The sequence below is a fragment of the Mytilus galloprovincialis genome, chromosome 10 (assembly GCF_965363235.1).
Source record: "Mytilus galloprovincialis chromosome 10, xbMytGall1.hap1.1, whole genome shotgun sequence".
NCBI classification, from domain to species: domain Eukaryota; kingdom Metazoa; phylum Mollusca; class Bivalvia; order Mytilida; family Mytilidae; genus Mytilus; species Mytilus galloprovincialis.
In genome coordinates this window covers 68,817,242-68,829,596 of record NC_134847.1, presented here as the reverse complement: position 1 = coordinate 68,829,596, position 12,355 = coordinate 68,817,242, and the positions used below count along the sequence as shown (strand labels likewise).

The 12,355-nt window shown below is 32.4% G+C and overlaps 2 protein-coding genes across 2 annotated transcripts in view; one reads left to right on the top strand and one right to left on the bottom strand.

Annotated features, from left to right (window-relative positions):
- The window catches only part of LOC143048243 (superoxide dismutase [Mn], mitochondrial-like), a 368,265-nt gene that overhangs the window by 318,221 nt on the left and 37,689 nt on the right, over positions 1–12,355 (bottom strand). The gene's annotated exons all lie outside the window — the stretch shown is intronic.
- Positions 1–12,355, top strand: part of LOC143049563 (von Willebrand factor D and EGF domain-containing protein-like) — a 25,566-nt gene extending 13,211 nt beyond the window's left edge. The window contains exons 7-13 of the mRNA XM_076223166.1: positions 3,971–4,162; positions 5,088–5,287; positions 6,320–6,590; positions 6,946–7,095; positions 8,766–8,961; positions 11,554–11,747; positions 12,296–12,355. Of these exons, the coding sequence (XP_076079281.1) occupies positions 3,971–4,162; positions 5,088–5,287; positions 6,320–6,590; positions 6,946–7,095; positions 8,766–8,961; positions 11,554–11,747; positions 12,296–12,355 (1,263 nt within the window). The remainder of the gene's footprint in view (positions 1–3,970; positions 4,163–5,087; positions 5,288–6,319; positions 6,591–6,945; positions 7,096–8,765; positions 8,962–11,553; positions 11,748–12,295) is intronic.

Below are 12,355 nucleotides of genomic sequence, written 5' to 3'. Positions count from 1 at the left end.
AGGCAAATGCAAGAAAACTAATATCTGCTGCGCATAATGAACAAGGTAAACTATTAAGGAAAAAACAAAAAACGAGTTGAAAATAACCAAATAGATTGTAATAATTTTTTAACATTTTTTTAAATACTTAAATATTGGATATTGACAAACGTGAAGGAAACTGATTTCCCTAAGATAGTTCTGACTAATTAAAGATCAATTCTTCTTATGAAACAAAAATGCAGAATTTCATTTGATCCAGTTACTTTTAACGAAAACATTTAATAACTTTTAACTTATAATATGGTTGATAAACTGATACAGGTGCTTACATTAATAGTTTTTATTAATATGTAATCATTTGACTTGTTACATTAACTGTTTCGAAGTTTTGTCTTGAATGGTGTAATCATTATAATTATCAACCTTTATCAAATTTAATCATACAACTATGAACATATTCACCAAAACATAGATTTTAAAACAATAATTTGCATATCACATCAGATAATGTTACCACATATTAACTACACTTAAATTCTCCCTCGCCCTGCTCGTCCGAATTTAAAGCATTTAATTTCTAATTCAATAGGCTATAAACAAGACAAACACAGATATAGGATTAGTTGCTCGCAGTAACATCTTATTTTCTCTTGCGATACAATATTTTATTTTACTGAATTGTACATATTTCTTCAATCGAAACATTATATAAACACATGACATATAACATTGTTCCTCTTTCGCATCGTTTCTTTTCCCCCGGCTAATACCTCCAACGCCTGTACGTACAATAAACATAGCAGCAACTGCACATATACCTATGTGACCAACTTCAATCCGACGTAACTGCGAGCACCTTCGATACTAATACATTTAAATCCCAAACTTTATATAGTACCTTTAAACCCCACCCATAAAAACCGCCAAAACTTTCCTCGTGCCTCCTGCACCTAACGTCAAACTTATAAATAGTACATACTGTTACAAAACCAGTATCCGAACTAGTTATACTAGTTCCCATCTGTAAATATTAACTACAAATAGCAAACGGGAAAAACCCTATTTCGAACGACATAAAATACATTTAAATTCTCCCTCGCCCTGCTCGTCCGAATTTAAAGCATTTAATTTCTAATTCAATAGGCTATAAACAAGACAAACACAGATATAGGATTAGTTGCTCGCAGTAACATCGAAACAAAGGAAATGAAACAGTTCAGAATAAGATGCTGATATAAAAAGTCTTTTGAGATATTGCTCATTGAAGATAAATCTTCAACAACTAAACTGGACCAATATCAGTTTCAAGTCGACAATCGGAACGTCAAATACGACATATTGAACCGGAAGCTTCCGCAATAGATGGTTATGCAGACAAATGTTTTGCAAATCTTGAATCGATGGATAATTTCTCAAACTGTTTTCCTTGATTCTGTAAATAGAAGAACACAATCAAAACTTCATACATACATGTACTTGTATCTTAATCAGATAAACATTAAACTCTATAGATATATACATATTTCATATCTATATACATCAACTTCTAATCATACTATGCGATTCTTTATGTTACACACTGCAACATAGCTCATGAAAGTCTAAACATATATGCATCTCAGATCTACATACATCAACTTCTCATCACACTGCGCAACATAGCTCATGAAAGTCTAAACATATATGCATCTCAGATCTACATACATCAACTTCATATCACACTGTGTGATCCTATTGTTGCATTCATAAAAATCTAAACATATATATATATATATCTATTATATCAACAACAACAAAAAACAAAGTCTACAGCTATGTCTGAAGCTCTGACTTTGTACAAGGTTTCTTATTATCTATGTTACATTTTTGTTATCGATTTTAAATTAAAAAAGTTTACCACTCAATATGTTATGTACCATGTGTACGGACTGTAAAATATTACTGCTTACCGTTTTAAAAACTCTCCAAGTTGAACTCTTGTTACTGTCCGATTTATCTCACATAAAAACGGGCTACTTTTTATACCTACACCTGCATATTTGTGGCATCCGGGAAATAATTAGCACATGCATAAGGTCTCCAATATGGTACTAAAACTCTGATCATTTTATAGTAAATGCGACCTGCTGATAAAATAAAATCAAAATTGTGGTATTTAACATGTTTAATGAAAAAACATATAAAATTGATGATTATTACAAGTCTCATCTTCAAATCAATTGTATACATATATTTAATTATGTACAAAAGTTAATGCCTACATATTTAATCTTTTGTTTTCTGTATATTAATTTAACAACATCCCATGGTGCATTGTGCAACAAATTACATCGCTCCCAGCGACAACATTCCATGGTGCACTACACTGTGCAACCAATCACATCGCTCCCAGCGACAACCTTTCATGGTGCACTACATTGTGCAACCAATCACATCGCTCCCAGCGACAACATTCCATGGTGCACTACACTGTGCAACCAATCACATCGCTCCCAGCGACAACATTCCATAGTGCACTACACTGTGCAACCAATCACATCGCTCCCAGCGATCTAATAAAATAAATTTCATACAAGTAACATACCATTTCAAACTCATCTGTAACATTAATGAACTCCACATGGTTCACATGATGATTATTACAAGTCTCATCTTCAAATCAATTGTATACATATATTTAATAATGTACAAAAAGTTAATGCCTTCATATTTAATCTTTTGTTTTCTGTATACATGGTATATTAATTAAAATTATACAACATCCCATGGTGCATTGTGCAACCAATCACATCGCTCCAAGCGACAAAATTCCATGGTGCACTACACTGTGCAACCAATCACATCGCTCCCAGCGACAACCTTTCATGGTGCACTACACTGTGCAACCAATCACATCGCTCCCAGCGACAACATTCCATGGTGCACTACACTGTGCAACCAATCACATCGCTCCCAGCGACAACATTCCATAGTGCACTACACTGTGCAACCAATCACATCGCTCCCAGCGATCTAATAAAATAAATTTCATACAAGTAACATACCATTTCAAACTCATCTGTAACTCGCATCACTCTCCGTGACAAAATCATCTCACTGCGAGAAGATTTAAACATATGTTGTTTCCATGTCTCAAATCTAGTACAAGTCTTACAAATTCTTTACCTGAACTTTGTACTGAAACAGTAATCAGATTTATACAAAAAGTGGACACTGTAATATTTAGTGAGCATTTCATCTATCAACTTTTAAATAAAAGTTGCATGCTTAAAAGCTATTTTGTTTTTCATATTAATGAACTCAACATGATTCACATGGTTCAGTATTGAATGGAAATATATAACCAAATTTTGTAGTATTTTAAAATAAAATCATAAACCTGTAAAACGGTTTTTAAAAAAGAACACAAATATATTGATTTTCGCTTCTAACTTAATAATACGTTCCAGGCATGATTTCAGAATGTAAATAAAGTCAACATTATACTCAACTCCGTCATGTGAAAACATGTTCCTCTTTCGCATCGTTTCTTTTCCCCCGGCTAATGCCTCCAACGCCTGTACGTACAATAAACATAGCAGCAACTGCACATATACCTATGTGACCAACTTCAATCCGACGTAACTGCGAGCACCTTCGATACTAATACATTTAAATCCCAAACTTTATATAGTACCTTTAAACCCCACCCATAAAAACCGCCAAAACTTTCCTCGTGCCTCCTGCACCTAACGTCAAACTTATAAATAGTACATACTGTTACAAAACCAGTATCCGAACTAGTTATACTAGTTCCCATCTGTAAATATTAACTACAAATAGCAAACGGGAAAAACCCTATTTCGAACGAAATAAAATACATTGGCATTCATGCATTTATATGTTTTATTTATCAAAGCCTCTTAATTATCTAATTTGTTATAACCAACATATAAGGGGTACTCTAGACGAGTAGGAATTGAAAAAAAGTGATATAATATTTATTAAGGTTCATACTATCCAACGACGATATGAAAGCCATCATACTTGGACAGAAAATTGCGCCATAGCCGTTCGTGCTGCATCTGACGTTTTTATTATCTATGGATGTGGAAGACCAACAAAGTGGATCATTCGCAGATTAAATTGTGGAATCGGAAATGAGTATTTAGAAGTATACAGTCGCTGGGGTGGATATGAGGTAACTTGTTTGAAGATATTTATTAAATGTATTTCCCGAAAGATCATTTCGCTAGCCAAGAGTTACGATCCAGTCTCTTCTTCTCTACCTTTAGCAGATTAGACCAACATTAATTTTGGTGATAGCAATGTAGCGCCATCTCTCAGTTTATTTAAATTCACGCCCATTCTATGTATATTATTCTTGACCAATGGTAGTACTTTGACTCTGCAGTGTGGAGGTATAAACAAGCATATGGTAGCATTTAGAATTTACAAACTTAGTGAAGCAGGAAACGAAAATATATGTTAACATTACAACCTTTGAGCAAAAAGCATACTTAGGCAAATATTGGTATTGTTGGTGCCAAAACTATACATGTCAGATATGAATTTGTAACTTTTACCTGTTTTGAAAATTGTATATTTCATAACAATTTTTTATTTCGTTATTCATGTATGTGTGTCTGTTTGATATTTTGTAATTGTTTGTTATATTTCATTGTATTTCATGAGGGCCTCAGGGAAGATTAGCGTTATAGCTAACTGTGTAGCCCTCTTTAAATAAGAAATTATTATTATTATTATTATTAATATCGTCGTATGTTTTTTGGGGAAAAGACTTGTTGCACAATCAGCACGTGGCAATTGTTTACCTTCATTCGTCACGTGTTTATGTTAAAGGCGTTTTTTTATTTGATGCACCCAGGTACGACTACGACCAATGAAAATCATTACCTTGTGGATCTGAAATTATCTCTTAATCCGCAAAGTGACATCACTTTTCTCATTAAGCTTTTACTTTGTTTTTGCTGCATTAAACTGGTAAAACGTTTTGCAGTGTTTCAAAACTCATATTGATGATTTTGAAAGTTAATATTATCTATAAACTTGTATTTGATTGTTTTTGTTTTAATATATAATATTGTCGATGAGTTAATTTTCAGATCGTTCTCCCAACGGGATCTCGAGTTTATGTATGGATATCTTTAAATAGACGTATAAATGCATTTTTAACCATGTCTCGAACCGATAGATACCAAACAGAAGGTTTATGTGGAACGTGGAATAGAAACTACACAGATGACTACACTGGACGCGATGGAGTAGTGTATGATAATGCAACGACCTTTGCCAGGACTTGGAGGTAAATTTAATTCAAAGATATTCTTACAAAAATATAAAAAGTACAACAAAAATCTTGGAAAAAATGCCCTATGAATATAATCATAGAACAGATTTTGAACTTTTAAACATAAAACCAAAGGATAACTTTACCAAGTCAGTAATATGCCAGTGGTTATCCATATGTTTGATGTGTTTGAGCTTTTCTTATATTCCCTCTATCTCTTCGAGTGCTAGGTACACATACAGCCTTTGATTTCAATGTTTTTGCTTTGCGCGTTTGTGATGAGAGAAAATTCAGAAATCGTTTCGGACACATGATAATAATAACAGGTTTATTTTCATTTATTAGTCTAAACATAAAATTTTATTTTTGCAAATTAAAGTATATATCTGTTCAGAATACATGAGAAATCTTTTGTGGTATACAAGGCACAAATGTGTCGCCATTCGCGTGAAAAAAAACCTTTTAAACAGACTTATTCAAGAGGTTTTGTTTACAATACTGGTGTCAGGTCATTTAAGATGGCATTTTTTGAATCAATATTGAATCACTCATAGGGTTTTTGCATAATTATAAACACATTTATTCTATACATCAGTGGTTTGCATGACACGGTTATGACATATGTATATTTTATGACGGTATGAAACTAAATCCCAAAGAATTGTGTTTGATTTTTGCATGATGAAGACGTTTATCATTCTTTCAGTTTGATTAAGGTTTGAGCTTGCATGTCAGTAACTGCCAATAGTCCTTAAGTTTGTCAATTTATGTATCATTGTCATTTTGCTTAGTTTCTTCTGTCAACTTTTCTATCGCGTAATGCTGTGCGTTTGTTTATTCTACATCGTCTAGAGGTATAGGGGGAGAGGTAAACATGTTTAACCACTCTGAAATGTTGCGTTTTTTCAAAGTCAAAAGTCTCTGGCTTCTGTTACTTTTGAATGTCTTTTGTTTAAATTTTGGTTCATTTATATGTATGGTGATTAATTTGTTTAATGGTATGCCTTTAGCCAAAATATTGGATTCTTCAATATGATTTTATTATAGTGTTCCTGCAAATGACAGTTTATTTATTGAGAAAAAAAGAACAGAAAAACTAAGTCAGTCTTTTATGTATTGCTCCTGTATGAACTCAACCCAAGATGGACTGTCGCCAAATGTAGATTGTTCCTGGAAAGAAACTATGCCGACCTGTCCACCGTTAAATTGGGGAAGAGAACCATGCTCCATTCGAAGCAAACGCTCCGCAGACGATGATGATGATGTCACAATTGATGTTTCACCAGACATTGTAGCATATATTGAAGAACCAGTAGTAGTAAGTACAATCATATAGACCATGAATAAAAAACTCAACAAAGATTCCAGGTAATTAAGTACAAAAGACGCACGTTTCGTCTGCATAACGATGTTGAAGATCATTGAAAATCGAACATTTTCAAAAAAAGTTTACAAAATATACAATGAAACATGCTTGTACAATATTGCACCAAATTAATTTACTCATAAACGACATTTCTGTAGTACATTTGACCAATAACGTTTGGCGTCATTTATTTTCTTTTAACGCTATAATCAAATCAATGATATTGTGCTGTAAAATATCACACAAGAAGACAATTTACAACATGTAGAGTTAAAAGCATATGAAAGCAATGTTTATTGATTTTCAGGACTCAGGTTGGAAGAATGGTTGGAATGAAACAGCCGCTGAAAATGCCTGTAACAGTTACTTCACCGATTCTATTCTATTTGATGCCTGTTCATCTTTATCTAATGTCAATGTTTCATCTGCAATTTTGAATTGTTTTGTGAATATTAAGGTAATAACATTAACGGTTCCATTTTTTTATATAGATGTGTTTGTTAACAATAAATGTCTCTTCAGTTAATATTGTTTCTCTACGTTTATAAGAAGGCAAAATCAAACCAATGTCGTTAATATGTTTAAAAGAACAATAATAAACACTAAACGATTATAGCCTTTGTATGAGGTCAATACAAATATATCAACCAGAAAGTAGTATATTAACTGAAGATCAAATTGGGGTATTTATACTTGTTGATATATATCCTCGTATCAACCTCATACAAAGACTATAATTGCTAAATCATTGTTATCCGTACGCATGAAATAGATATAGAGGTATTGAAGTTTTTAAATTTCCATTTCTATATAATTTAGAAATAACTCTGCAATATCACTTTCTATCTGTCGTTTTGTTATATTTATAAATTATCTGTTTACAAAATTTTGAATTTTTATAAATACTAAGGCTTTTCTACCTCAGGCATAGATTACCTAAGCTGTATTTTGCAACACTTTTAGGAATTTTGGATCTCAATGCTCTTCAACTTCGTACTTTATTTGGCTTTTTTAAAAACTTTTTTGGATTCGAGCGTCACCGATGAGTCTTTTGTAGAAGACACTCGCGTCTGGCGTATATATAAAATTTAGTCCAGGTATCTATGATGAGTGTATTTCCTTCTTGTATAGGGTTTAGAAATAAATCTGCAATACCACTTTATATCTGCCGTATTCATTTTTCTATAGAAATCATCAATCTGGCCTTATGTAACAATAAGCCAAGTGATTTAGAAATCTTCAAAATTATTGATATCGGCTTAATTGCCGGTACATTTGTAGAATAAATTCATGGAGGTATTAGTGCTTGACAAACAACTGCAAAAAAGCAAAAGTAGAGGATGTGTTACTACTCGAGCATGTGACGGTCGACATTGGGGAAATGGAAAACATGTCATTGGTACTAATAATGAAAGCTACCATCCCTGAAAATACATAGATATTTGTTTTATATAAATACAACGTCAGCGGCAAGAATACCATTGCACAAATCTATCAGGAATTAAAAAATCAAAAGATAACTATTTAGGGAATGGTATTAACTACAAACGGACTTAGATTAGGTTTATTGACAGAGAAAGCATATAATTCTGTGCTTGTTACCTAAGATATCAGATGACTAAATAATGTCTCTCATCAGCTGAACATGACACATGATATATATCAACCAATTAATAGTGAAGACCTTTAAACTTATGCAGATTACTTAACAAATGGACGTTTGAATTGTACATGCACTGAAGCTAGTACCCACAGTGGCGGATCCAGAGGGGGGTTCCGGGGGTCCGCACCCCCCCTTTATTTTGGCCGATCAATGCATTTGAATCGGGACATATGTTTTGCACCCCCCTGCACCCCCCCCCCCTTTGCCCTGGGCTAGCACCCCCCCTTTCGAAAATTCCTGCATCCGCCACTGACCCATGATTATATACTAGCCTTAATTCGAATTTCGTTTAGAGATTATTGTCTGTGAAATAAAGATAATTAAGGAAATGTTCGAGTGGAATATTCATGCTGAGAGAAAAAAAAAGTTAAATATTTTTTATAGCTAATACAAAATAAACAACAGTACTAGTTCCGATATTTAAAAAACACCATTGATAATAAGGATATGGTTCCATTTTTTAGATTGCTGGAACAGATGAATATATGGCCGATTCATTTGAATTGTTTAAGACTCAATGTATAAACGAGGTCCGTACTAACAATAGCCTATATTCAGAAATGAGTGCAAATGGAACTAGTATTGCCCAACTGATCACTGAAAACGATTGTCCATTCGAATGTAAATACAATGGTGTGAAAAATGGAGACTGTGTAGAAGGTACGTTTCAGACAAATATCTTAAATTTATATTTTTTAAAAGGTGATATAGATTTAAAAAGATGTGGTATGAGTGTCTATAAGACAACTCTCCATCTAAGTCACAGTTTGTAATTTAAGTTAACCATCATAGGTTAAAGTACCGCCTTTAAGACGGACCGTTGGCTCACACCAACAGAAAGCTATTAAGGTAGCACAATACAAAGATTTTTTCACTCCCAATCAGATAACTTTAAACTGGTGTAATTCATTTCATCCTTCTTTATATTTTATAAATGAGGTACCAAAAGAAAGAAGAAAGATTAATCTTTCAAATTGTAATAATTTCATTGTGACATAACTGTTATGTCATTAGTTGCTATATTGTGATGTCCACACTTGAATAAATTCAGCGTCTTTGTTCTTCATAGCATCCCAAAATATTTTATAGATTCTTGTACAACACAGCTTGACCTCCAAAACTGTCTCAGATTTCCAAAAACATCAGTAGAACAAATGTTATACCCAATTGCATTTAGTGATATCTTATGAATTGATGTTGCAAACTTCATTGGAGATTTATGAGAGAATGAAATACAATAGGAAAAATCTGAGACAGAGTTTTGGAGGTAAAATTGTGTTGTGCAAAATTCTGTAAAATATTTTGGGATGCTATGAATAACAAAGAAGCTAAATTCATTCAAGTATGGACATCACAATATAGCAACTAATTACATAACAATAAATTATGTAATAATTATGTCATAATGAAATTATCACAATTTGAAAGATTAATCATTCTTCTTTCTTTTGGTACCTCATTTATAAAATTTAAAGAAGGTTGAGTGGACTTACATCAGTTTAAAGATGTCTGATTGGGGATGAAAAATCTTTGTATTGTGCTACTTTAAGGGCACCAAAAATTACTAGTGTAAATCTATTTAAAAACAACGGTCTAATCTATATAAAAACGAAAACGAGAATTACTAATAAACCACATCCACAAATGACAACATTTGAACATCAGGATCCTGACTTAGTACACTTGAAAACAAATGTTTAAACTTTTAATAGGCGCCAACTTTCGGCCAAATCTGACACAATACAGTAACATCACAACATAGAAAGACAAACTATAAAAAAATCTATTGAAAAGGCTTTATGCAATCAAAAGACATATAAACGAAAACTAGTCAACATATTCTGAACGAAAATTTGATCAATCACACAATGTAAATACATAATCAATAAAACAATATAAAAAAAGACAGCCACAACCTTGGACAAAATACCGCCAATGAAAATAACCTTAATAGGTTAATACAAATAATTGTATATTAAGGTATCACTAGAGTACGAAAATAAATATTTAAAAATATATAACTTAGTTGTTCATAGTACAAGAACAGTAGTAAAAATTTATCGTCATACCAAACACGTATCAAATCTGGAAAATATTAAAAATAGTGAGACTTGTTTATTTAAATAAGTTAACAGTCAATAACAAAAATGCATTACAAAATGTATCAACATTTAAATTAACACGAAAGTACGATTTGAGAGTACTCGCATTTACTAAAAGCTAAAAGCCATCATAAGGAAGCATGCATCAGAGACTTGATCAACTAAAACAAATCCCTGGGATTTGGTGCTTTGATGGCATGGACAGTCAACGTAGACAAGTCTTGTGCAATGCCAAATAAAAGTATCGAAAGGCAGTAGGATAGTTAAGAGAAAATTTTTTAATATATTTAAATGATTATGAAACTATGTCGTAGAAAGGTATATAATTGATAAAAAGATGTAAAAATATTCAATCCACATAAACCAATCAAAACACCGGATTTGATGTTTGGAGCCTAATTTTTGTTTTCCGTGTACTGACCTAGAGCCAATAGCTTATATCTTGATTTATCAATTCAGACAGTTTTTAAGACAAATCTTACTTACATAACAATTTATAAAAGATTCGATACATTAAAGGAGAAGCGATAATGATACCATTTTTGCCCCTTAAAAACAAATATTAAAGAGTATTACAGATCTATCAACCTACATTGATTTTGAATCTTTGGAGACAGAAGTGAAACACTTGTCTTTTTATGAATGTTTAATTGAAGAATTTCAACAACTTTTTTTGTATCGCAAAATGCAAAAGTCAATTTTGTCATAACAATTTAGATGGCCAAGGCCTAATCAAAATTTGCTGCACGGTGTTCTCATTACAGACGTTAACGTAGCCTGACATTGTGTAGTCTTGACTACTATTTGATTTCGACAACAATAACTATGCATTACAAGTGTACGTTAAATGGTAAATTCAGGTTAGTTGTGTCATATTCAAAATGTAAATGACGTCATAATGATATAACAACTGTCCTTGGTTTAATTATAAAAACTATCTATTGAGTTATAACAAAACATATGCATTATTTTTTTTAATTTGAGGTTTCTTATGACTTTAATTAAAATACTTTTGTAAGGATTGTATAATATTATCAGATTTGAAATCAATGGCAAGATAACGGCTGTATCAAATCTCCTCTTTTGAAATGGAACTATAAAGATACAATCTACTTTCTGATTGCTTTGTTTTATGTGTTGCATGGTACAGGTTTTTGTAATTGCTATACTGGCTTTACTGGAGAAGACTGCCGTGTTAACATGACTGCACCGCCTGTTGTTGCTACAGAAATGTCTAATGATTCATTGTGTGACACTGGAAGCCGAGCCTGTAACTACATATCAGTGTTTGGAGAAAATTTCTATATGTCAAACGATACTAAATGTCGGATAGAAAATGCTGAGGTAAACATTTTACGAACATTGACCTTTTCAAAACATAGAGGTATAAAAAGATAGGCCCAGGGTAAATCTTTTGGTCGTTTTTATTTTGGAAAATCTTTTTCCGAGACACAGATTCACAATGTCATGATAAAAAAAGTAAAACAACAAACAGACAAATAACAGTAAAACATCCAATATAGAAAATAAGAGACTAAGCTACACTAACTCAACTGAATATTTGACAGAGCAAGTGTTAAGGAAAGATAGTAAATTCTTGCTCAATACGTGGCTTCCGTCTCATTTGCAATCATACCACTTTTTTTTTAAATTATGTAGAAGAATGCAATTTATACAAGGTAGGTATCTTAATTGATAATGTAAAACTTTGTTCGAGCTTTAAACATGTCGGTTTAGTATAGAAGAAAAAGGAGGAAAATCTTCAATATACTCATTGTTTTCATTTTATCATAATTTTCAGATCATATACAATTCGATAAAATCCTCTGGTTCACATGTTTTGACAACTGCTATAATGGAAAATATGGGAGAAATAAGATGTTCTACGACAGCCAATCGACGACGACGAAAGAGGTCGACAACAAGTACAACAAGCACCAATGTCTACCTAG